This window comes from Python bivittatus, unplaced genomic scaffold (assembly GCF_059951505.1).
Source record: "Python bivittatus isolate LINGU-HERP-01145 unplaced genomic scaffold, Pbiv_v1 ctg000210_np1212, whole genome shotgun sequence".
NCBI classification, from domain to species: Eukaryota; Metazoa; Chordata; class Lepidosauria; order Squamata; family Pythonidae; genus Python; species Python bivittatus.
In genome coordinates, this window is record NW_028277053.1 from 7553798 (window position 1) to 7581175 (window position 27378).

The window sequence follows — 27378 nt, forward strand, 5'->3', positions numbered from 1 at the left end:
ATTATGGTGGGGGAGGGGATGGGGTTCCACTGCTTTTCACTGGTTTTCCTGGATGTTTCAGGTCTGGAAGCTTGAAGAAGCTTTCCCCCTGAGCCACAGAAAGAGGATGGTGGAAGAGGAGAGCGCTTGTGAATGCCAAGCAAAACAGGGTAAGGAAAACCCAGGCATCACTTTTCTGCAATATTAAGCTTAGGACTATGCTGACAGCTCTGGGATGAGTCTATAAATGCCCTTGAAAAAGGAGGATCTCTGAAATGTGTTGGGCCTAACACATTTTTTTGCACTGCTATATGGGACTCGTTTCCTTCCCTTTTTTGGTTCTTGGTTATTATTATTATAATAAAATAATAATTAGATAAAAATCTAATAATAACTCAAGGTAATGAACATACCTATTACTCCTGCCTCCTATTTTCCCTACCACCACAAACCTGTGAGGTGGGTCAGGTTGAGAGAGAAAGAGACTGGCCTAAAGTCACCCATCAGCTGTCATGCCTAAGGCAGGCCTAGAACTCACCGTCTCCTGGTTTTAGGCCAGCTCCTCCCCAAGCTGGCTCTCTTTGTTAATTAGTCATTCATTATCCTCCCTTCCTTGGACTGTCAAATATAACTGGATTTTTTCCCCTCCTGATGCTCCAGAAGGCAGAACTACATCTTATAGATGTTATATATGCAGGAGGATAGAATCTAGATGAATACAGAAGCCTTTTTAATAGTAAGAACAGGTGGATAATGGAACCCACCAGGGGACATGCAAGATGTCCTGGTATCCATGCCAGCAGGATGTATCACTATCTTCTTTATCCACCCATTGTTGTTCTGCTTCAGTGGTGTTACCCAGGACAAGTGATCCTACCCAGCACGAGCCATCTTTCCCTATCATCGCAGCACGTTGCACCCACTGCCTCATTCAGAGGGGTTCTTTCATAGAGTGAGGCACTGGGGCCCGAGTTACCATGGAGTTGTGTTGACTGGCATTTGCTGCCAGCGGAGAGCGGCCAGTATGGCTTTCTTCAAGTGTCCCCTTGGAGCCTTCTTTTCAGGGGCTCTTTTCTTAGAGTCAGGAAAGAATTCTGCACAGACAAATGCAGGAGTTATTGCTCTTGAAAAAAATGGCAGGGAGTGGGAGTACAGGTACAGGACCACCACCTCTCCTGCCTGGTTTGAGAGAATGGTCCAATTCTGCTTCCCGGTATTCCACCCCAGTCACTCCTGGGCTGGAAGAGTCATTTGTTGGGGGTTCTGGATTTCTTGCATCAACGAGAGCTTGGTGAAAACTGCTTCTAAGGCCCTCTGCCAATTTATGATTTTGCACGGCAAGAGGAGGAGGAGGCAAAACCTTTCTGAGGATAAGATATTGTAAAAATACAGGATGAACAAGCAACTTTTTAAAATCTAGGTCATAAATCACGTGGCACAAGACTGACATAGGGCTCAGCAGATGTTGTAGGACAGCTGTTTGTAGCAGAAAATCAGAATGAGTCGTGTAACACCTTTTCCAACCAACAAATGTCATTAAAAGGAGACACAAAATGATTAGAGAAAGATGGAGATTCAAGATGTGTGCCAATCCTGTATCAGTTGGGGAGAAGGCTGAAAACTTTCTGTCCTATGAAGCAGGACAGAATAGAAGGGGAGAGCTGCCAGACTGCAAGCAGCCAGTAGAGGGCTCCCTCCGCAAACTTTTATTCTGCTCCGTCCTCAGTTGGAGAGAAACGCAGAACTTGGCTTGGATGGCATGAACATTCCAGCCTTTGCCCTCTCAGTAAATGGCACCACAAACGTCTACTAAATAGATCAACAGCCGGCTGGATTTTGGCGTTTGTATATTTTCACACGCATGTATATACACAGTGATACACAAATGATCCGCTTTGGGGAGTCATTGTACACAGACCAGCAAGCATTTTCCCTCCACTATAAGGCAAATTTATACACATCACGTGAACTGATAGGTCGTTAACTGGAGATGATTATTCTCATGGTCAGGGAGAAACTGTCTGTGTGGTTGCTAAGAGTTGACACTGACTTGATGGCACGTAATCATCAGTAACGATTAATGGCCCATCCCTCCTCTTCGTACTTATAGCACAAGTACAGCCCTCGTTTATAAAACACTCTAACGTTAGAGAACCCCACTGCCGTTTCTTCAACAGTAGGTTGCAGAAGGTAAATATCAATTCAGATGGTGAGCTGCATCCCACGATGAGCTGCGGCTCTGCATCGCGTCACTCTGGAGGCCATAAATTCTTACCCTGATCCAAATCCAGAGATGTCATGCCAGATCTTTGAACAGTAAGCAGACCTCATCACGGCAGCCTCTTGTTCCCTCAAAACAATTTGTTCTTGAGGTATTTTCAGCAGCAGCCAGATATTCCTCTCTGTTTTGCAACACTGTGGAAAGAATGATTAATCCAAAACATGAGCACTAAAAAAAACCTGAAGGAACCATGATTTTGAGTTACATTATTTGCGCAGTATTCTTGGCATTTAATTATTGATTGTATGAGGAACAGATTTAGGTAAGTTGACACTACCAGGACTTTATGCAATTTGTTTTAACTGGGCAATTATGGGCTGCATTATATCCTGACAGCAAGGTATTCTGGGACATCTTATTAAGCACTGAAACAGTAAACACTGATGAACAATTTTGCTGAACTAGGCATGCAATTTAGAAAGCAATAATACACAAATCCAATTTAGCCACAATTGATATAACCACACGTCAGCACATGTAACTATCATAGGCTGAAAATTCAATTGGGACAGGCCCTTCTGGCAATTGTACAGGCCAGGATTAAATATATTTGTTCACTTAACAAGTTATAAATAATAACATTTACAGCCCACCTTCTCATCTCCAAAATGAAAATCCCAACCATTTTATGATTCCTTTTTAACCTCGCAGCAGGCGGCAAAGGGGCGGAGGCGTTTGTGCTCCACAGAGAGCTGCGGCTGAGTATGGCTCCAGCAGAGGGACCGAGCAAAGCCGCCTCGCCCATCACAGCGCTGGCCGTTTCCAGGTAAGCGTTTTGGCTGCAGTACCTTGTATGTTCACTAGAGGGCACACGAGCTACAAATGTATGTCTCCATCGTGCAAGATGCTGGTGTTTCTGAGAAGCAAAAAGTGACTCTGAATGAGAAGTGCTGAGCGGCACCCTGTAGTAACAAACGGCCCCTCCTGCTTCACAGCCTCCCCCTGAGGCCACAACATTTTTAGAATGGGGAAGAGTTCAAAGTTTACCAATAATAGCAAGACAGAAGAATCTTAAAAAAAAAGTTCCTTTACAGAAATGTTCTTGCCCGCATTCAGCAGCCCCATATTCTCCCACAGTGTTGGTTAACAACTTATGGAAGAACAGCATGGCCTACCTGGCCACCAAATGTCTCCATTTGTCTCTAGCAGCAAGAACGTGTCTGGGGCTACGCATCAGTTCTGAAATAAACATCCTGACTAGGATGCCTCTGAACTTTGGTACCATTTTAGTTGAAAAGCAAAATAATTATTTTAGTTGTAGTAGAAAAAATATTGTTGAACTTTCCACTGTAGTGAATCAGCAGGCAAGCCACCTCTCACACTCCCTAGTAGTCAGTGGCGTTTGAGCTTCAATCCACCATCAAGCTGACAAGATTATGGAAGCAAGGAATTTGCCCAAAGATCTCTTCTCTTTTGCTACAGAGAAAAATTGTTTCTTTTCAAAACAAGGGGAGAAATTGGGAACCAAGGCAGAGAAGGGAAACGGGGTTCCTTCCATCTTCCCAGCAGCCTCAGAATGAACTGACTGGAATCCCCAGGGATCTGGAGGGGATGAGAAGTCTGTTTCAGGAGCAGTGATCTCTGCAAGCTTAAGGAGAATAATGTTTAGCTAGAAATACTGTGGATTTTTTTTTTTTTTACTTCGTGTGTGTGTGTTTAAACCTAGTATTTTTTCTCTGGTATTTATTTTCTGTGTTCATAGTTTTTCATTGTCTTTTTCCAGTCTAGCCTGCACCAGATTTCTGCTGTTACCCAGATCTGACCTTGTTTAGCTTTTTCAAAATCAGTGAAATCAGTTTCCCAAACCAAAATTAATGTCTAAAATATTATCTGACATAAAGGGAACCACTACAGAACACAACCACATCATATTGTACAGTTTCCATTCTAGGTGCCACAGCACCTAAATTATCTGAACTCACTAGTTTCTTCTTAAAAAGACATATAAGTGAATTATTGTCATAAACAAAACAACTCCAAAAAATTGAACCTAACAGCTTGAAAGGCCTCATCTTTGATTCTGGTCAAGGGGAAAAAACCCTAATTTTCAGTCTTTCAAAGAAACACAATTGACCTACGATATTGTGAGACCTAAAAAAACATCAGCACACACACCGAATACTCCCATATAAAGTTGCTTTATTCAGTTCAGTCTCACGCCCATCTCTACAGAAAGGTTACTTCTGAGCTGGACCTGACATGCCCCAGAGAGAAAAAGAGTTGCAGTCTCCAGATATAAGAGGGCAACTTTTGACCACTCTGTGAACTACATATGTGCACACAGACACAAACACACACACAATATCACAATCTTGGCCAAAAGGCCAAGAAGCAGTGTGAACTTGGTGTGACCTGTTTATTCAGATAACACACCAAATAAGTATTTTCAAACTGGACTGGATTAGAGTCAGAATATTTGATAACTATTGAAGAACAGAGGGTCACCATGTGAAGGGAAAAGATTAGAATATAAAGGATATTTATTTTTTCCAGAAGCTATTCCTAGGGATTTATTTCTGTCAAGTATGGATCTGACTTAAAAATGTCATAGATATCTTTAATCCTAATCCTCCTCCTCCTCCTCCCATTATAATAATAATTTCCAGCACAAGCATATGATTTCAGTGTTCTCAACCATATTACTCCTAAAAACTTTTTTTTTTTTCCTATCTCTACTTCTTCCCTAGGAATCATTCCAAGCTTCTGGCTGGCAATGAAGAAGGAAAGGTCTACTGTTGGTCAATTGATGAATAGAAGGAAGAAGTATGAACTGGTCCTTAAACTGTGGAAATGCGTAACTGCAGAATTTACCAATATGTTACACTTAATTAGAAGAGGTGGAGGTGGGGCACTGACAAACGTAAAATCCCAGCGAACACATATTCCACCTCAGCCCTTAGACGAGCAAAGGTGGGGTGGATTGATCTTGCCTTAGTCATGGGCACCTAAAATGATTAACTGAGATGGGGCAGCTGGGAGAATTTTTCAGGAATATTTGACCTAAAAGTCTCCCCTCTGCTTGTTGTCTTGCAAGGCTGAGATAGCAAATTCCCATGGGCAGTTTAAGAAGGTGCTCCCAGATTGAGAACTGTGCAATATTTCTCAGATTATGAACAGGCAACTAAGCCCGAGGGGAAAATTCCCCAATCTTGGAAAGCCTCGTTCTACCATCACCGCTGCCAAGGAACAAATGAAGCCATGAAAATGGGGTGAGGGAAGTTCAGCTCCCTTTTCAACTCATATTACCTAAGTATTATTAAATAATGCTGGGGTTATTTATTACCAGTGTTTCTGCTTTCCTGAAAATTTAGCAATGGAGGATTAAGTTTCACATGATTCATCCTGAAATCTCTGAATTTCTGGCAGTTTCTTTTGTTTCTTTTTTCCTTTTTAAAAAATGCCATATGGATGCTGGTTGAGGCTGTGCTGAAGTACAGTGGGGGGGGGGATTAAACTTCAACTTGGTCTGTTTTTCTTCTGTGACTAATAGCAGCCAATGTGGCTACTAATTTGAGTTGACTCCCATCTCCTGGACCATAAGCATAATCCAAACTGAAATGCCCCATCATTGCTCTCATGAAGATGGACATGGGAAATACAATCTCAGGCTTCCTGGCTCACCTGTACTTTGGTCTTGATGTTTCCATTTTCTCTGCTCAGCCAAACCCAGTTCAGCTGCTGGAGATCTCATCTGCATCTAGGACTTGATGTAATTTTTAATGAGCCTGGGATAAATGTATGCATTTCCTTGGGATGCCCTTTGTAGACATTGTGTGATTGCTATTTGTGCTAAAGAAAATAAACTTAATTCTTGCCCTGGCTGGCTATATTGAGTGCAGATACAGTTGTACTTCCTGGTCATAAACAAACCTCCAGTGGCTGCTTTTGTTTGGGAACAGCAGCTTTGCCTACAAAAGGTTGGTGGTTCTGTCCTGAGGGGCCTGGTCTGAAATGCTGGAGGGCCCCTGATGATATTTTGACAGATAGTTTTATCAGGTGATGGCAGAGCGGGGAAAGCACCCGAAGAGAGGAAGCTGTCAGATCTTGAATGTGGCTTTTTCCTCCCTTCTGAAGCTGCTTATGCAGCTCAGGAATTCACCATTAAGTGGACTCTTACAGTAATACTCATAGATATCCACACATTTCTTCTCCTCCTCCTTGAATGTTACAACGACAATAGGGTTTCAGACTCCCCTGTTGTATATGATTCCATATGGAGGTGACATACCTGCCCAGTCACATATGTTCCAAGCAGGCCTCTCCAAGGCTAAAATACAACTAGTTCACTTCCATTGTGAGATTTACATACACGCATACGGATAGATGGACTTCACTAGCGATAAACTGTATGAGCAATTGGAACTTTTTGCCTGTTTTTAAATTGTACAAACTTAACTTGAACAGAACAGAAGCACTGTATTAATTAATGGCAGTAACAATAAAAAAGGTCAGCCTGATTGATTTTGGTGTTTGAGGCACAGCAATACAGTGATGCCACTGTCCAAGACTGACCAGGAGGCAAAAAAATCCTTGTTTCCTCCATTATGGTACCAAAGGCACCGGTCCACCTCCATGGCAGGAAATGCACAATGACAAATTAAATTTGCTATACTTTTAGGACACTCAGCATCATCTACGTGAGATGAATATCTGATTCTGGTTAAAGATTTGGACAATAGTTTAAATTAATACAAATAATGTTAATACTAATCTTGTCAGAATGTCAATTTAAGTGTAAATGTACCACCCGTATTTATGAATGCCAGCCTGCATGTTTGGCATGTTGTGTAACAGAGCCTAAGGTATCATAGTTTTCTCCCTTTTTAAAGATTAAGGGCAAATTGCAAGCATCTTTATATGCTTACCCCAAAGTGAAGGGTTTTTATTACTGAATTTGCATGATTTTTATCACAGCTGTAATAATGCAGTCAAGTGTAAATAAGATTGCACACATTAGTGGAAAGAGTACTTGCCTTTGGGGACAAATTCAGGAGAAGGCACTAGCTTCTGCCAAGACAGGCAGACAGTCAACCAGAATAGTTTCCAAAGAACCAATGTGAGCCCACTCTTGTCTTGGACAGATAAATGTTGATCTGCTCGTCCTGCTGCTGCAAGACTATGGTGGACAGTTTGGTTAGCTGCCTGGTCATTCCCATCATCACATCATTTTTAAACATAGATGGAAAAAATCAAGGATTTAGAACAAGTTGCTGAGAAGGGAGTGGGAAGCCTAATTCACCCTCTGCTGTGGCATCCCCCTCCCACATTCAGCAGGATCATGAGGTGGAAGTATATTAACTCATCTCTCGACATTCTATCACCCCCCACCTTTGAAATAAATTGGGGAAAGGGAGACTGCTGTAAAATGAATTGATGACTGTAATTGATAGACTGACTCCATCTTTCCTCCCCACTGTATTCACCCAATAGGAAACCGGGGTCTTTCAAGTAAGATTGCTGGCAGATGTCAGCCCACCCCCCTTTCCTTCTTTATTTTATTGTGCAGCAATCATGAACCAGAAGCCGCACATGCTTGCTCAGTCTACTTTGGCCGTGGAGAAGGAGGACAGAAGTGGAATAGATGGGAGAGGACGAGAAAGGGGGGGCTCCCCACCACCTAAAGGGCAAGATGGTTTACTAGCAGACCAGCTTCTGAGTGGGAATGAGACAAGCACTTTCTGCCACATCACTGAATTTTAGGTATTTGTACAGTGTTTTCCAACTTCAGGCTCTGGCCATGTTAGGCTTTCAACAACCAGGATGCCCCAGTTGAATCCAAAGTGAGTTGCAGAGTCACTTACTTGTTATTTATATGTTTTTCTCTACATAATTCTTTTCACTCAAATACCGGAGAGCTTAAAGTCAAAAGAGAATCCCAAACATTAAAATTAATAATATATTTATGTGGAACCAATTAGCTGGACAGGCAGGGAGTTGTCTTCACTGGATGTGTGCAGACTAAGACTAAGCATCCATATCTTGAGGATGCTTTAATTTGGATCCTGCCCCGAGCACTGGTTAGACTCAAGGGCCCCTTCTGGCTCTCGAATTCTATGATTAATAATGACAACCCTGCAAAAGAGGGGCCTTTACAGCTTCTGCAAATGCCAAAGAGAGGGGATTGAGTGCATCTCCGGAAGGCATGTAGGCAGGTCCTGGGAGCAGTGCAGGAGCTCCCTGCCCCCCACCCCTTACATGAGAGAAGGCCTTTGACAGCAGAGGCGTCTCTAAGAGAGCCTCTCCTGTGGTTCCAAACAGCCAGACTCAGTCATAATAGGAGGACCCCAAGCCATTTAGGTTTTAAAGGTCAATAATCTTTACATTGTGCTTCAGGAAGCAACTGCCTACCAGTACAGGCTCATTAAGTGATGAGTATCCTTGTCTTTCCTTCACTAGTTAGCAGCTTAGCTGCCACATTTTACACCAACTGCAACTTCTGGACACTTTTCAACGTTACCTCTAAGCAGAGAACACTGCAGTAATGTTGGGTAGAAATCAAAGCATGGGTAACTTTTGCCAAATCCAACTGCTCAGAAAGGCTCCCAGCTGGCACACCAGGTGTAAACCTGTTCTTTGCCATAACTGCCACCTGTGAATCCAGTGACTGCTGATGCTCAAGGAGCCCGGATTGGGAGCCTGCTCTGTTTTGGAGGAGTGCAGCCCTGTCAGAAGAGGACGGACCCCAATTCTCAATCCAGCTTCCTATTCACCAATATGCCATCTTGTCTTAATTTCAGCTTCTTCTTGCAGTTTCATTCAGATTTGTCTGGAAATATGAACAAATCTTGAGTGCCTTTCCCAGAAATAGAGTGTTTGAGATTGATTATTTATTACAAGTGCTTTTATGTGCTTCAGTCTGTCAGGATTTTCTTTCTCATGGGAAAGGATCCATCCCGTTATCTTTACAACAATAACAAATAATATTTTGACTACAGAGATCATGTGTGAAAAACACCTGTTATTGTGTGTGGTGTATTGTGCTATTTACTGCCACCTACTGGCGTGTGTATGCTAGTTACCCAGTGGGGGTGGCATAGAGCTATAATACAAGGGGAGGAAAATGTTCAGCCTCTCTGAGTAGTTGTTAGTTGTTTTAGTGTTAGCCACTATGTAGGTTTTATGGGCTACTTAGTTGTAACAAAGTACCAAGTAGTGTACCTCTTCTCTAGAGGTTTGTAGCTAGAGATTTTGTTAAGCTTGTGTTGCTAATAAGTCTTGGATGCTACATTACATGAGAAGACGTGTTTTTCTTTATATTTTGTATGATATTTGCATTTTATGGAATTTTGCATTTTTATCAATAAACACCAGTTAGTATATATTTTCTGACTGGATTTCTTTGGGAAACAAGAAATGGACATTGCATTGTGTTTGCTGTCATGGCTAATATTTTCCTGGAGTTTTTGCCGCGCTCTGCACAAACAGGAGTGTTTGTGATTATCACTCTGCCCGACACAGTCATGTGACTGGGAAGCGTTATCATTTACCATCTACCTATCTATATCCATCTCTATCATCTATCAATCATTTATCTATACCTATCATCTATCTATATCATCTATCTATATCTATCTATGTATATCTATCTATGTATCATCATCTCATCAATCTATATCTATCATCTATTATATTTATCTATCTATCTATCTATCTATCTATCTATCTATCTATCTATCTATCTTTTATCTATCATCATCTATCTGTATATATCTAGTCTTCTACCCTGCAATCAAATCAAATTACTTTCAACAGCTTACATAGTGTATATAAGACAAAAATTAAAACATTAATGGTCAGATTAAAAATCAATCACAATCATAGTAACAGGATAAAAATTCTGGATAAAATCCATAGAAAACAAAATAAACTCTAACAATAAAAATAAGTATAAGAAATTTAAAAAAATAACAAGGGAAAAGAAAGAAGAAGAAGATAGCATCAAATATAAACTTAAGAAGAAGGCCTCCAAAATAATTCAGTTTTTCACATTTTCCTAAAAGCCAGCAAGGAGGAAGATAGCCAGATCTCTGCTGAGACAGTGTTCCAGATACTCTTCCTGCCTTTTAGCCTTGCTTTCATCAGTCAAAGAAGGTAGTGGTTGAGTAACTCTCATCTCTCTACACAGGACAAGGGTTGCCAAGGTTTTATATCTTTGAACTGCCAAAACACTGAGTCTGATTTGAACCAGACTGCAGATGAAAGAATGACTATATCAGCAAAGAAGGTTGAGCACCAACTCTTCATTCCGATATTCCACACGGTATGGAAAAGCAAAGGTGGCTTGTTCTGCCAGATACCTCAGAGGCACAGAAGAAGCCACTGTATGGACTCACTCTATGGTGCCAATCAAATGGGAATCATACTGTATTAGTTATTTTTTTTGGTATCTAGCACCTTGTACATTTCTGTTGGGGGTATGAGACATCTCTACAGTTAACCTGCAGATAGAGGTCCAACTTGACCCTCAGATTTTCAGCGAATGCTTCTGCATCAAAAACTAGTGGTGCCACAGGTTCTTTCTCCAATTTGCCCTGGGTTCCAGCTCCATTCTATTATTAACTGAGTTCTGCAACTGTCCTGTGTACTTCCTTTCTTGCTAGATCTCCATAAAGCCCTGCTGAGGCCGTTTCATTAAGGGAGACAGTTGTGTCTCTGGGATCCGCTGAACTCTGTCTCCCCATTGAGTGCAAGAAGGCTAAAAGTCACAGCCATAAATTGATTCGTGCTTTCCTGGCTATTCTTCTTGATTGTGAAAGATTTTAGCAGCCAGTTACAAACCGACTTGCATTGTTCAACAGTTGCATGAGGGTTATTTAGCATCTCAGTCTGGAAATTTCAGTCACGTGAGGCCCTTGGTGCCCGTCTGTGAGTAGAATACAGAGTGGCTACTTTGAGTCTCTATATACAAACATTTCTGTGTGTCACGGCCTGAGCTGTGATAAGTGGGAGTCAGACCGGTGGAAATCTACTCAAGCCTGCCTAATTGTCCCAAACACAACGGTTCACTAGAGTGGAAAATAGTTTCCATCTATCTAAGTGAAGAAGATAATGACCTTTTAAATAACAGGAGCAATTTTATCTCAATACCTCAATTACTGTGAACTCTCAAAATGTCAGAGTGCTGGGCACTTTCAAAATAACTTAATTTAGACATTTATAGCTCTTAGACACTGCTAGTTTCTTATCTAACCTAATTATGGGTTGTTCAGGAAATGGCAAAGCATCCCAATTAATGTTATTTTTTATAGAGATACATAGGAATGGCATTTGGCTTCCTCCCCCACCCTGTGGGCATGTGATTTCATTCTTTTCTTGCTGTTTTTTCAGCTCTGCTACTAAGGGGGAATCCAATTCTGCATTGTTGGAAGGCATGCAGAGATTCTAAAAAGCAGTCTTCGGTATCTGCAAGAAGATAGCCTGTTTCCCATTTGTCCTTACTGCAACTGGACCCCCTGCCAAACAGTGGAGCATCAGGTGCAGAAGCCTGCTGAACCACATCCTGCCAATGAACTGTTGGACTGACAAAGGAGAGGGGAAGGAAGGAACCAAATCTATTCTGACAGTCAGAAGTCACTTTTAAAGACATTTTCTATATTGCCTCCAAAAGGCAAAGGATACTAGGTACATTATCTAGTAACCCAGAGAAACACTTCTCTGGTTAAGGGTGCAAGAGTGGAGTCTGTTTCTGCATGTGTAATGCCCTAGTGGGGAAATCAGGGTTCTGCTTTTTGCACAGAACAGGCTGTGATATAATTTCCCCTAGTTAAAGAGGTATGGATTACTTCTGCCTTGCCAAGGAACATAGGGGAAAGGAGCTCCCATGGTCTTTTAGGAGCTGAAGAATGTATACCCCATCTAATTAAGAAACAGAAACAGAATCAGAGAACTTTGTCCACCCTTCTTTTCCACTTTCATCCCTAATATTGGGGATCCTGGTTGGTATGTCAGCAGCACATCAGCTCTAATTGTTCTGCTGTTCAATGTGAAATGAGAATCAAATGAGAAAATAGAGACTTGATGTATGGGGAGGCAGCATTGCCATATTCATCATAATTTTAATTCCCTTTCCACTTTTCTTGTCTGATCAACAGCTGGATCATTTTGAATCCCAGGTGTTGGGCTCTCAAAGCAAATTAGAGCTTGTGTTGGTGTGCTGTCGGTCCATTGCCCTCACCATCTTCTTGCCTGAGCTGACATTCTGAGTTGATGTCAGACTTACTGTTCTGGGGAATCTTTTACTCTGGACCTGCTTTCTCTGTAACAGCTCAGGAATCCACGGCTTCCATAACTATGAGCTCATCTCTAATCACGTTTGACTCACACATTGTACAGTATTTATACTGATTTAGTATTTTGTTCTGCAAAACATGATGTCTGAATGGGGGAACCTTGTTTAGCTCGTTTATTATGGACAACTTATTTGTGGATTTGGTTTAGACTTTCTGTGCCTGCTGAATTCCTTACAGGCAGCTGGCACTTAGGGCAGCGAGACATCTGTGAATGCTGTACAGATTGGTTCTTCATGTCTTTAGCATGTAGCAAGAAACCATTTGTCTGTACGCAGTCCCTGTGGACATCCAGCCAATTTTAATGACTATAGATTGTCCACTATTATAGTGTCCACTATTCCATATTTAGGCAAGATGGTGAAGATGGTGGTACAGCAACTCAAGTAACATTTAGATAAAATAGATTATCTTGAATCCTTCTAATTGTTAGACCCACAGTTTGCACAGACACAGCTTTGGCCCCATGATGGATGATCTATAACAGGAAAAAGATAGGAAATGTTATAGATTTCCTGTTATAGATCATCCATCCATCATGGGGCCCGTTGAAATTTCTAGATATTGGAATAGCTTTTAGTACGTTGACCCTCCTATCTTGCTGGAGAATGGGGGAGCTGGGGATTGGAGGTGCTGCTTAGAAATGTTACCTCTCTGGGCTAGGGCTTTTGTTCAACCCTTTGCATACTTAGTTGAGGCACAGCCACTTGTCACCCTTATTTAACATCTGCATGAAACTGCTGGGGAGGCTAATTCACATATATGGAGCTAATTGTCCTAATATATAGATGATACTCAGCTGGACATCTTTCCTGTGAGCTCAGAATTGGATGTCTCCAGAGCCTCGTTGGATCTTCAGGCTGTAAGGGACTGCCTGTAGAAGAATAGACTAGACACCATTGTTGCTGATTCTGGGGGCTGAACTTCATGAGAAATAGGCCTGACTGGTTTTGACCTGACTGAAATGGAAGACTGGATTCAAAAAGGGCAAGGTATGATTTAAATGTGTGATTTGATGGCAGTGGATTGGATCCAACAGAAGTGAATATTGGATTGGATCCAATTTGCAGTTAAACATCTTTTTTTTTTAATTGTCCATAGAAGCTTCAAAATCCTGGAATCTGCTTCATTTGTTTGTTTGTTGATGGAATAGGAGGAAAATAGGAGGACATTAACCTTGCCAGGTTTAAACCAACTTTCAAGGATTTTACCACAATAAATGCTTGGAATTTCCTTATTTTATGGCAGAGCTGAGAAAACGGCAGCATCACAATGTCTAGCCAATAGCTTAGAGAGAAGTTGACAGAACCAATGCAATATCGTACTCCAAATCTAATGTGAAAACCTTCCAACTCTTAAATCCAAATTTTCAACAAAAAAAAAAGTTTTTTACTTACTCATATATTTTTGCTTGCTTTTCTGTGGTCCCACAACTTGGATGCTGTAGATACAGTGGGGCAAAAAAGTATTTAGTCAGCCACCAATTGTGCAAGTTCTCCCACTTAAAAAGATGAGAGAGGCCTGTAATTTTCATCATAGGTATACCTCAACTATGAGAGACAAAATGGGGAAAAAAATCCAGAAAATCACATTGTCTGATTTTTAAAGAATTGTTTAAAGAATTATTTAAATAATAGTTGAGGTATACCTATGATGAAAATTACAGGCCTCTCTCATCTTTTTAAGTGGGAGAACTTGCACAATTGGTGGCTGACTAAATACTTTTTTGCCCCACTGTATCTGGATTTTCCAGAGTGCCAGGAGGGCTGGCAGAACTCCTTGGCAAACTTAGCTCCTGCTGGAAAAGACCCCTCAACACTATCAAGCCTCCATGAGATCAGATAATATGATACAGAGGTAGACAATTCGGAGACACAATGCTACAGAGAAGGACACCAAGCAAGAGGCTGGCCCAGAACAAATGCCAATCTTAACCTTGTCCCCCAGCCCATTCTCACAAGCAGGAAACATTTGGATCAGCACTTGTACAAATAAATTATTTGTAATACAGAGAGACCGCAACCTGCCTCAGTCATACAGAATGGAAAAGGAAGGTATGCCCCAAGGCCATGTTCAGAGCACTGAAAGATACATTGAATTCCTGCTGGTGTTGACAGGAGCAGGATAGGAGAAGTGTAATATTCCATCTGTACAGGAGTAAAAGTTTGTGCCTGGCTGGCCATAGTAAAGAAGGAATTGAATGAAGGGCATAGGAGCATTACCTTTACTAGCAGCACTACTCATCTGGAGAACCAGCAAAGATCCTGGCTGCTTAAAACATTCAATTACCAAATAGCAAGGTAGAAATGGAGCTTTGCCATGGCTCCTTGGGAAGAAGCAATCAGAGTTTCCAAAACCATTTAAAAAATATTTAAAGTCCACTCTTCTCCCCTTGACCACTTACTTTCTGGGCTGACACACTAGGGTGCCTTCTTTAAGCTTGGAAAGTATAGGTCCTTATAGGAAGGATGGTGAAAGTTACAAATTACAAGTCTCAGGGCAATGTAAGTGGCAGGTTCATGGGCTGCCAATAAAATTCTGTCACTGATTCAAAGAGTTGTTAAGAGAGAGCCACAAAAGGCACATGGCATCTGTGTGGCAGGTTTTCAGATGGTATTCATCTGTTTCCATCCTATGCCCATGACTGAACCCTGACTGAAAGGGTTCCACATAACCCACTGTCTCAAGGACACTCTTCAACTGAAGCCCCATCACCTGTTCCATGCCATTCCCTAAAAAGGAAGGTTTGTAGACTGAGTGATAGTGACCAAGGAACTCTACTTCAGAAGGAAACACATTATCACCATCTCTTTTGGAGTGGCTCCCCTCTCCTAAAGAGGCCATGGCCATCTTCAGACCCAACCAGCCTCAGCAGCCCAAAGGAAACAGGAAGGGCATGGATCCAAGCCACAGGTGGCAGAGCTCACATGAAAGACTGCCCCCCCCCCACCATCAAGAAGGGAGAACATGATCTAGCACGATATTAGAAGACGCTGCTCAGGTATCAGTCAGTCCGTGAAGAGTCTTGAATACAGACTCTTCAGAATGTGATTTTCTTGGCAAAATGTTGTGTAATGTGGTCGTATTTTGAGATGTTTATCAAAAAGGGTTCACACAGAGATGCCTTAGTTTGTACAGTTGTGGCCTTTGCTGGCTCTAATCATTCACTTTCTAAATGCTGAAAAGTCCTCTGCTTCCCACCTTCTCCTCTCCCTCATGCTGGCTTTTATATGGGCAAAAATACTCAACCATCTTTGCATTATTTTTTGTAGCTGCCTTTATCCATAATAATGGTTAGATACAACAATCTGATGGGTCAGGTCCAATTATTGTTAGGTGCAGGACCTGTCTCATGCTGAATCCTAGCCTTGCCCTTATGGTATGGACTATTCTACTGAAGTGTTGACATTTTGAATGTGTATCACTCACTCCTTAGATAAATAATATGGGAAAACCATATGAAGATCCACAAGTAAAATAAACTCCACATTTAACTGAGTGGATTCTGAATCATGTTTCATAAGATACTTCAGCAAAACACACCACTGGCTTGTTGTAAGTTAATAGAGACAACTTTAAGGAGAATATTATTACAGTTATCTAATAAATGAATAAATATACTTATATCGACCTCACAATGGCTCCCACACCTAATGACCCGATTAGACAGTTGCACAACAGAGTAGTTCTTATGCCTGGGATACCTCCTGTCTCCCACAGTGTGTGCATGCACACACACACACACACACACTTGTAACTGCTCATACTAATGTGATTTAATATGTTTGCTGAAGGTGATAAAATTTAATGTGGAAGAACAGGCTGTATTTAGTAGTAAAAGGTGTCTAAAGCCTGAACTCTCTAAACTGTAGGACACACAACATTAATATTAAGGGCTTGATGGGGGGAAGCTAATGGAGCTGCGCTTGTTTCCATCTCAGCATCAGTCCGCTGTTTTCCAATGACAGCAGAAGGATGGGTAGAAATAGCATAACTCAGCAAGTTTGCCAATTGCTGAGCTGTCCTCGAGGATTCTCTCCCCCCACTGCACCCCCGCCTCCGTCCTAGTCTTCAAAGGCTATTTAAAAACTCTGCTGTTCTCAGAGATGTGGGGGTCAGAGGGTCTGAAGGGTCAGGAATTACTGTGCCCAGAAGCAGGAGTCCTCGTCCCACATGCAGACAGTGGCTTGTCATCCCACAGCTTTGCTAGAAGAGGGAGAATGAAAATCTGCCCCTGGCCTGTGCTTTAATGAAGCCCAGGACCAAGGGGGCTGCACATGGAGGGCTGAAAGCTACAGTTGCACTGCTCTCATCTGCCACTGAAGGAAACTGACTTGGTCCTTTCCCTCTCCAGCCATCCTTAAGTCAAAGCAACACCGGCTGCTCCTGGTGCTCCCGCCCTGCCTCCATTGGGTCTCTTCTGACTAACAGCTCAAGGTGCTGGCCTGACGCCAAGTGTGCATCACATGAGAAGGAAAGAGATTGGTTGAATCCTCCATCTCTGTTCCCTCCCACTTCAGTATGTGATTGGCTAGTGGGAAAAACATCCACCAATCATGGTAAAACAGTAGAAATGGGCCACTTTGACTCCATGTCAACCCTTTTCCTATGCTCCTCCTCTCCTTGCACCCCTCTCTGATGTAACTGGAGCTGAATTAGTACAAGACAAAAATGGGGTCTGAGCCCGCAAAGTACCCCCCTGAAACAACAAAATATCTGTTTCATACAATGCAAAGCTGTGATGCTCAGAGAAACCCAAACAATACAGCCCTTCTACGTATGTGGTACAGTATTAGTGGAAATAAGCATTTTGTCTTATTCTATTATCTTACTGAACTTTGATCTAATCCAATTGCTAGGTTGATTACGTAATGCTCTGCTTGGCAATGATCAAAATAAAGATTTGATTGATTGCCTGATGGTCCAACTATACTATGTATACACCAAGACCACACAGACATACTTACACAATCATGAAAAACTGTTTTCTTGCCTTCCTGCAACTCCATCTAGCCTATCATGGTAGTTATTGTCATCCACAACTTCTCTTTTTCCCTCCTCCTTCCTATGGCAGGATGCATTTGAAAACAAAGTCTGGGCCACAACTCCTTGCCCTATTTATTTGTGAAGAATATGCCTGAATGTCACAAGATTGCAGGGATAGCAGAAATATCTTGCTAGCCTCCCAAATATTGTTTAATTAAATTGTTAAAATTGGATCGTTTGCTGATCCTTAAAATTAGTAAAAACAGTACATTCTGGCATGAGGTACACCATATCAATAGTTGACTTCCAGTGGGACAATGGTGGCTTAATCAACTCTCCATGAGAGGGGAGACGGCACCACAGCTGGATCAGTGGCCAGCAGCAAGCACTGGCCGCCCAACTTGCTCCGGATCAAGGAGGAAGCGATAAATAAACCCATTTGGTCTCCGGGACAGCTGTTCCTCATAAACTAGTTGCAGAAATGGAAGCTTCTGCAAATGGCTTGCGAGTGAGCGGCTGGGAGGCGGGGATCCATCTTTGTTCACAGTTGTGGTGCAGCCTTAATACAGACACTAGAGCTGGTTGAGCCCCATTTCGAAATCACTTTGGAACATAACTGTTTTTCAACTTGAGAGAGACCTTCCTTTGCAACAGATAAGTAATTCTCTTGGTGTTTTTTCATTATTTCTGGGACTATAATTTTAAAGGAAGAATTAAGATTTTTATTTAATTTGAGCAATTCACAAAAAGCTGGAAGATAAGGAGAATACAGAAAAGATATAAAAGTTACTTATGGTAAAAGGGGAAGATTTGTTAAAAGTTTAATTTTACAAAACTCCATCTGTATTAATTGGATTTGATTTTTCTATGGGATTTTTGTTGTTGTTTTTCTGTGATATGCTTGTTGATTGGCTGAATTTTCAAGACAGAAGAAAGTAATTTGAGCTCTTTGTGTATTTTTGGCTGGCGCATGCCTGCAGTTACACCATGAAAGGTGCCAGAGGGCTTGAACCGTCTGCTTACTTTCACCTATACAATACTTAGGTTGTTTTGCGGGGAAGGAAAAAAATGTCTAGAAGACGCCTGTTGGAGCAGGTGTTGGAAGATAAAATGACTCCTTTAAGTTTACTTCAATCAGTGTTTGATGAATTAGGAGCTAAATTCAAGTCCTTTGAAAAAAAGGTAGAGGAAAAAGTGGATAAGATGGTTAATTTTGTGATGGAGGTGGAGACTGACTTGAATGTGGAATTTGGTTAAAGTTAGCAAGTTATATTTCCCAATATAAATGAAATATTCTGTTAGACCAAAGGTTTTGCTCAGCAAGTCTAATGATTTTGAATCCATAAAACATGTATTATACTACTGAAAATTTTGGAAAGCTAAAGAAACTTTTCTGAAAGATGACCAGCTTTTAATTCTTTGCTTGGATGGGTCTAGCTTAGAGACTACTATGTAAACTCCTGCCATTTTAAACGTCACTAATAGAATACCACAGATCATACATTTTTTACTACATCTTTACCTGTACTTGTTATTTTCTGTTTTAATTAATAAACAAGGGATTAATTACTACTACTTTCATACTTTTTTGGGACTAGCCAAAAGAATGACTATTTTGGAAGGATAAATCTGCATAGGAGCAAGGTGGATAGACTCAGTTGCTTTAGAAGACCAGAAGGACCAGGTTAGGGACAGATGGCCATGGACAAAATCTATCTATATGATTGTTAGGAGTCAACACTCACTTGATGGCACATAACCAATCAATTGATCAATAAATCTGCACATGACTTGCAAGACTGAATTGCTAATATATATTATTTGTCAGTATTGGAATTGTATATTTTGATAGAAGGAAAAAGAGGTCATTTTCTGGATTTGCTCTGCCTATGATATAAATTTACAGGTTCCCCTTTTTGATTTTGATTATGTATGGACCATTAATAAGTTATTAATTTAGGGCACTTCCAGACAATCAGTTTTTCCCTCTACAAACCTCCCTCCACCTGCTGATTCCATTTTAAAATCTGCCTGAGATTGATCAGATAAAATGCTCCTGAAATTGATCTGCACTGATTGACTATTTCCAACAACAGGATGTGACCATCATAGGCACGTGTGCACGTTTGGAGTCCACAGAGCACAAGACAGAGACATCAGCATTTTCTTCTTCTGCCGGGAGCTGAGCAGAGAGTTCTGTCAGACCACCCATGCTTCATTGCCTGTCTGCCTTGCTGTGTCTTTTCAAGCTTATCTCTAACATCCATCACCTCACAAAAATTATATATCCACTTGAGCAATTCTGCTGTTTCTTTTTTACTCAGCCTTTTGCAGGGTCCTTTTTGAGCAGATGAAATGATTATTCTTTTGAGTTCAGTATAACTAAAGGCTATTTTTGTATTTTTAGCATTCCTTGCTTGCTTCAACTCATTCAGTTTTTGCTCACCTGTCACTAGCTCCAAAGTCTCCCTTTCACTAAGTTACTTCTGCTGCCTTATTTTCTTTTCCTCATTGGGATCGTTTGCAATTTAGTATTTGCTTTCATGGACCTCCCATCCCTCTTCAGATCTTTGTCCACTAGCTTCTTCTGCTATAGAATTTGAGTTTACTATCCACCTCTTTGAGGTCCAAGAAAGCCAAACTCCAGTGTCGCACCATCACTTCCCCCCAGTTCCTTCATCAAGCTGGTTGAGTTTACCAAAAGACTTATTGTGCAATGCTGGAAGAATATATACAGTACCTGACCTGAAAAAATGGATTAAGTGCTGTTCGCTGACATCTGGTCTTTTTTCAACAAAGGGCAAGGAAGACGGCTTTTGACTTATTTAGTCAAACTTCTGGTTGTTGTTTTATGACATTTTCCAGCATATTTTTTTTCTTTTTTGCCTTTTTAGTTTGATATAGTCATTACTATAATAAAAGTCCTTAAAGTGATTTGAACTATCAATCAAAAATTTGGAAATCATTGATGTATAAAGAATGTGGGTCTATTGTGCAGGGACTCTAGCTTAAAAGATTACTCTGCTAAACTTACTTTAACATCCATTGATAACATGTTCACTTTCCATGTAGAAGCTTGTTTTCTATCAACCCAGAGGAAAAATGGGCCAACATCTGACAACCAATGCAATATTAAAAACAAAAACAACCCCCCCCCCCCAAAACCTCCAAGGGCCAGGAGAGATCAAATGGTAAAACACATTGATAGAAATGACTGACAGAACTTGAAGGCCAGTTTTGGAAGCCCTTGAAAGTGAGCTAGGAAGCTCCTGACTATCTGCTATGGGGCAATATCAAGGCCAAAGGAAACTACTTGGAACCTTGAGACTGATGCCAGCAACTCTGTGCTGAGTATGTAGGTGGGGCTACATGTAGCAAGAGCCCCTGGGATGTGATAGTCATCTTTGGTTTGAAAGAGTGGCAGTTTTTGATCAAGATGTGAGCGGGACCACGGATGGCAGTGGGAGAAAAGTTGCAGTAGCCCCCATTTACACACTGTGCACAGAATCATAGAGCTGGAAGGGACCTACCCCCGACATACTGCAGGATTCACTACACCATCCCTGAGAGATGACTCTCCAGCCTCTCTTTGAAAACCTCCAGTGAAGGAGAAGAAGCCACTCCATACAGTGTTCCTTTGAATGACAGCTTACTGTCAAGTTCTTCCTAATGTCTAATCTGTATCTGCATCCTTGAAGTTCCATCTGATTTGTTCTTGTCTCACCCTCTGGTGTGAGACAAATGAGAGGAAGTCCAAACTCTTTACAATGTGCCAGCCTTTCAGATATTTGAAGGCAGCTATCATGTCCCTCCTCAACCTTTTCTTCTGCAAGCTAAACATACCTGGTTCTTTTAATTGATCCTGATAGGACTTGGTTTCCTGTCCTTTCACCATTTGGTTAGCCCTTTTCTGGATTTGGTCCAGTTTATCAATGTCTTTTTTAAATTGGGGTGTGCAGAACTGAACACAATACTCCAAGTGAAGCCTGACCAAGGCAAAGTAGAGCAGGATAATTATTTCCTGTGAGCTGGACTCTATGCTTCTGTGATGCTCCACAAGATGTTTTTGGCCTTCTTGCAGCTGTACCACACGGTTGGGACACGTTGAGCTTGTGATCCACTAGTACACCCAAAGCTGAGCAGGTGAGGACTGTTGGAAGAGAAAGCTGGTAGAATGTAAGAACACTGATACTAAATAAGTAAAACTTGAAGAGTTTCCTATATTTCTATTGTAAAAAGATTTTTAATGCTTTGGAGCAAGTCCCACTGAACTCAGGTGGAGATAGTTTCTAACTAAAAATATTTAGGATTGTGCTATAATTTCCATGGAGTGCAATAAAACTGTACTAAATCAGCCTTTTTTTTTTTTAAGGAAAAAGATTTATTCAAAAATACCTTTCTGTGGTCTTGATAACATGGAAAAGGAACCAATATACATTTCTTACATGCATATACATTTTTTAAAAAAATTCTTAGGTCTGTAAAATTGCCCTATTTTATAGTCACATTCATCACCTTCAACTTACAGCTGTTTCCCAGCCAATAAAATACTTCATGTTCCCACAATCAAGTTCTGATGTAAAGGCACAATGTTTAACTTCCAGTTTTATTTAATTATTATTACTGTTATTCCTCCAGTTTTTCAAAATATTCATTCTGTCAATCACCCAAAGGAAAGATATGTTACTTTTTCCAGTTGGTTCCTGAAAATGTTTGCTTTTACTCATCTAAAAATTTTTCTTCTGAAATCTTTCAAAACAATATGAATTTATTCTTTTATCCTTGAAACAGGAAAGAGAACAGACTCTTGCAGCAGAAAGTCTGATCTGTATGGAGGATTACTGAGATGGCCAAAGAAAATGTGTTCTGTAACATCCTGCTTGAAAATAAAAAGGATTGATAAGTTCAACTTGAAATTCACGCACCTAAAAATACACATTCCTCAAATTAGTTTTCAGATGCATAGGTTCTTCTCTTCTATAAATTGAACATATGTGTCCATATATGCAAGTTTGTGCATGTGTGTAAAGTGAGTAGAGAGGGGGAAAAGGAGGTTATAGAAAATATTCTTAGATTTATATCCTGGCTTTTGTACAGGAATTCAGGACAGTGTACACCGTTCATCTCTTGGTGTTTGTTCTCACAACAGCACAGGTAGGTTGAGCTGAGAGAGAGCAATTGGCTAAAGTCGCCCAGGGAACTTCTGTGGCTGAAGGTGGATGAGAATCCAGGTCTCTCCACTCTTAGTCCAGCACCTCCACTATCACCCCACATCGGCTCTGGGGCTAAGAGGGAGGGATTGGCCTGGACTCATCCAGGGGGCTTCCAGGGCTGAGAGAGACCAGAACCTGAGTCTTCCCACTCCTAGTCCAAAAGCTGAATTCTGTGTTTCCCAATGAATCAAGCATAAATTGGGTTATGGTTCATTATTGAATCATGTTCAGAGAGACATGCCTCTTGATGGAATTATATTGTGAAACACAGAGGTGAGGAGAGCAGAACATTCCTGGGGAGGTGAGAGTATAAACACCCTTCTGAAAGGCGCTCAGGCAACAGGGGACATACACTCCTGCATGCCTGCTTTAATGGGGTGAAACAAACCTGAGAACAATGGGAAGTTCTAAGCAGCTCTAAGAATTCACCTATGATCAAAGGAGTGAAGATCATCTGAGGCCTGGCCAGCTATGAAGGAATGGCTAAGAGCTGGGAAAAGTCCTCTGAGAGATTCTAGTTCAGTCACTGAACACCTTCTTTCTTTTCCTCCCATTTTCCCACTGGCACCCAACCTCTATCTCTTTGTTTTCCCCCTTCTCTTAATTCTCCATATGAATCTCACAGCTATGTTAGGCAGGACCAAGTAATTGCAAGCCTGGGTGGCAAAATATGTAGAAAGGAGCTGTTTCTCACCAACCCAAAGGAAGCTGTTGTAACTGGCCATCACAAAATCAAGATCATCTTTGGCATTACAAGAAAAAGAACAGAACACAAGAGTCAGCCCTCCTCTCCAATGAAAAGAGAATCATTTCCTGGAAGCACAGTCTTAAAATCTAACTGAACAGGAACAGAACCATTACTAAAAGGAGGTTGCATATACGTTGTATGTAGCAAAGAAATAATTCAATACCCCTGGTCAACAGGCTCTGTCTGGGTTATATGCATCTACATGTTGTTTTCCTCAAAGAGAATCTGAGCATAAACAGTCACAGAAGAAACACCTTTCGCTTCCTGGTGAGGCTTCAGCAACTCCAGTTCAGCGTAGGTCAGATTCTCCTCGGCGCCTTTCAGCTGCAAAACAAAAGGGGAATCTGAATTCACTGAGTGAGGGACCTTCTGCCTTTCAGCCTACCACACTGAGGCAACAATTACTGTAGCACAGATCAATGGCATGAACATAATCCAACAAGGCCCCCAAGCCAGGCTTTCCCCATTACAAATGAATCCTTGTGCAACCAGTTACTAAAACGTAAGATAGGCTCAAGAAAGTGGGAAGCATTGGGAATGCAATGTTAGACAGATTTCCTCAGAAGTAAGTCACACTAGTTTCAAATCAACTTTATATGCCAATGATATTATGGCTTCTTTTGATAATTATGTAAAGTTATTACCAAAGCTTGTTGAAGTTAGACAGCAGTATGGTTTATATCTGGCTACACTACACTTACTAATTAAAGTATATAACTTCTTGTTTTTGGGATCTACTATAGCTATAGATTAAGAGCCAGTGTGGCATAGTGGGTAGGGTCCTGGACTACAAACTAGGAGACCATGAGTGGAAGCCAAAAGCGTGACTTAGGCCAGTCATTTAGCCCAACTCACCTCACAGAGTGGCTGTTATGGGGAAAATGGGAGGAAGGGGCATTATGTACCGCATCTAAGAGTAAAAATAAAGGCAGGATATAAATCAAATAAATAAATCCATAAATATTATAAAGGTATTATAATCCTTGGGATTAATACTTTAAATAAGTTGATTTTTAATGGCTGTTTTAAAGATTTTGAGAGATTATCTTTTGACTCTGACTTGCCTTCAATATATGCTTGGCAATGTATTCACCTAAAATGCACTATCTAAACAGTACGGCCTGGATGCCTTAGCAACCTCAAAGATACTCATGATTTTAGCTTCTTTAAGAGATGTTTTGCTTGAATGGAAACCAACAATTCGATTTTATAATAAATATAGTAAGGTATTAAAAAGTGAAATAAAAGTTAGTGTAGCTAGAGGTTTGATCTGTGGAAGGAAAAACTGGAATATCCAATTTTGGAAAATCAATGCTTCCTGGAATTTAAAAAATATGAGATACTTATGATTTAAAAGTGATATTAATTCAAATCTACTGGACCCCTAAAAGTACGTTTAAAAAGGTATGGATATTAGACTTGTTAAGGTGAAGATGTAAGATATCTGAAGGTTCTTTAACACACATTTAGTCTTGTTCTGTTATACCCTTGTTTTGGCTTCAAATTAACATGTATGCTAATATAATTTTGGGAAGAAATACTGTATTTTAAGATCTCAATGTGCTGTTGAATTATACTCCTAAAATATGGAATTTGCCAACTTATTCAACCTTTGGGTGAAACTGAACACTCACTCTTCTGATTTGCAAGGACTGGATCCCAGATATGAGCTTGTTCTCCATTTTTGAAAAGTCTCTATGCTCGAAAAACGAGAAGATTAACATTATGTTGCTACATGCTGCAGATTTAATATATACACGGTGGATGTGAATGCAATAATAAGTAGAATTTTTCCATCTAGTTTTGTAGTAGGTAATCCTTTGATGTGGAGAGGATGAGAAGCTGTAAAAATAATAGAACATTCTGTGTTTTGAAACACACTACAGTGAAATCTAATTTTAATGGGCTATTTGCGGGAGGAGTGTCTGTTACATCTGAATGTCCATTAAATATGAAAGTATGTCATTGTGGCAATTTATGTCATTTGTGTAATGATATCATAATATAAGCCATTCAAATGTTGTTGTGGGTTAAAAAAAAATCAACAATGCTTTCTGAATTTTCCATTTTATTCAGTATGTGGGGCACAAAAAATATTCAACCAGTGTTTCAGCTCTCCTTGAAATGGTACAATCTCCATACAGTCCCCATGTCAAGGTCAAGGGTGGGTTGGAAACCTTCTGCCAGACAGATCCTCCTTCTGCCTTGGCAATTCCCCTTTTTCATGCCATCCTGTTCATTCATCTAAGTCTCTCCTTGCAGCCCAAAGTGCATGACTCAGACACAGCTTGCCACCTCAGTGGGAAAGAGGCCCGAAATATAAGGAATGACACTTAAACATGCCCGAGTGGCTTCTGAAGTCCACGTTTGGGGCATGGAGCCCATTAGCTGTTGCCACTTACCCTTGGAGGCATTTGGATTTCACATCAAATAAAACAGGCATTTAGTTATAATTCTCATTCAAATTCCAGCCAAAACATGATGAATCCTGAAATGGCACAGTTACACCCAGCTCATGTAAATTTTAGAGCTAAGATTTATGAAATTACATTGTCCAGGTGTATTATTATGTTATCTGGAAATTGCATTGTTTTCTTGGGTAGATTATATCTTTATTCCTTCTTTATTCTATTAAGTTTGGATATGAAAAATAACACTTGATTCCTCCAATACAGGTCACTGGGCAGCACTGGCTGATGTGTTACTTTCATACATTTTTATGATGTTCCTATAGTAAACATAATTTAATAAAGCCAAAACACACTAAATAAATAATTGCATCTAGAAAAGCAATAAAAGCAAATAAAATTAGTACTTTCATAAGTGGAAAAGGTACTTCAATTACCGCTACAAGCAACGGCGCACCATAAAATGTGTAGAATAATTTCCCTTATGCATATTTCCAGTATGTAATAATTTGATTGAAAATATGAGGAAACACACAGGAGGTTCAAAATTGTTGTGCACATACAGTTCTCAACTATGTGTAATAACTGAACATAGAAGATACGGTTTTCCAAAGGCCTTTTTCTAGGCAGAAATCTGAGGCTGTGCAAACTCTGCATCTTTGGTTATCATTTACAAGTTTGGGTAGCTGAAAATAGAGTTTCTAACATTAGAAACAACAGTAAGAAAATCTTACATGTGCCATATATGCTTTCTACCTGAACAGTGAATATCTCCAGTTACAGGATATTCAGCATATTCAACTAAAACAAAATGGTGACCCAGGAAAATATTGCTGGATAATTTAAGGCACTGGGGGATCTAACAGGGGTTTAAGAAGAAAAGTCTTCCTCCTGCTTTGAACAAGGGTCTTGAAATAAAATAGTTGGCTCAGAAATGAGGAATCAGAGTCTCGAAACTGTCAACCTCTATGGTTAGTGAGTACACAGAATCAGAATAAATTAGAACTGATTCAATGTGATCAAGACAGTGGGAAGGGTTACAAAAAGGCCATCAACGAGCATCCCCCTCAGTGCCAAACTCACTGCTAATTTCCCAAATATGTCATGGGTATATTTTGTATTCTTCCACATTTAATCCACTGGATGGCCATTTTGGACAAGGAACTGTAAAGTTTCTAAGGAACTACATGAGTGTTATACCCCAAGAGGGATGCCATATTGTCATAAACCTGATTTTTTCCTGTTTTTATGGTAGAGCTTTTAAGCAATCATGGCTTCTGCACACTGCTGAGCATGATGTGCTTCAGAGCTGTGGTACAATCGGTTTTAGCTTGGGTTTTGTTTGATGAAGCTAAGAGAAGGTACATACTATTTATAGAAGGGGAATCAAGCAGGACCTTTCCCCTTCACCCTTATGAGTAACTGAAGAATTATGAAAACAACTATTCTCTAACAAGTTCTAGTTGTGAAATTTACT

At 40.6% G+C, this 27378-nt stretch overlaps 2 protein-coding genes across 11 annotated transcripts in view; one reads left to right on the plus strand and one right to left on the minus strand.

The window, feature by feature from the left end:
* Positions 1-9976, plus strand: part of WDFY4 (WDFY family member 4) — a 191028-nt gene extending 181052 nt beyond the window's left edge. The window contains exons 59-61 of the mRNA XM_088139404.1: positions 62-149; positions 2912-3026; positions 4948-9976. Of these exons, the coding sequence (XP_087995530.1) occupies positions 62-149; positions 2912-3026; positions 4948-5014 (270 nt within the window). The 3' untranslated portion in view covers positions 5015-9976. The remainder of the gene's footprint in view (positions 1-61; positions 150-2911; positions 3027-4947) is intronic.
* VSTM4 (V-set and transmembrane domain containing 4) overlaps positions 1165-27378 on the minus strand; it is an 89177-nt gene continuing 62963 nt past the window's right edge. For 5 of the 10 annotated variants that reach the window (XM_088139398.1, XM_088139399.1, XM_088139402.1 and 2 more), the window contains one exon: positions 21998-23817. In XM_088139398.1, coding sequence (XP_087995524.1) covers positions 23692-23817 — 126 coding nt within the window. In that variant the 3' untranslated portion in view covers positions 21998-23691. Of the gene's footprint in view, positions 2395-2853; positions 3117-21062; positions 21699-21997; positions 23818-27378 lie in introns of those variants that run through there. The other 5 variants (XR_015795893.1, XR_015795894.1, XR_015795892.1 and 2 more) reach the window with 5 other exon arrangements.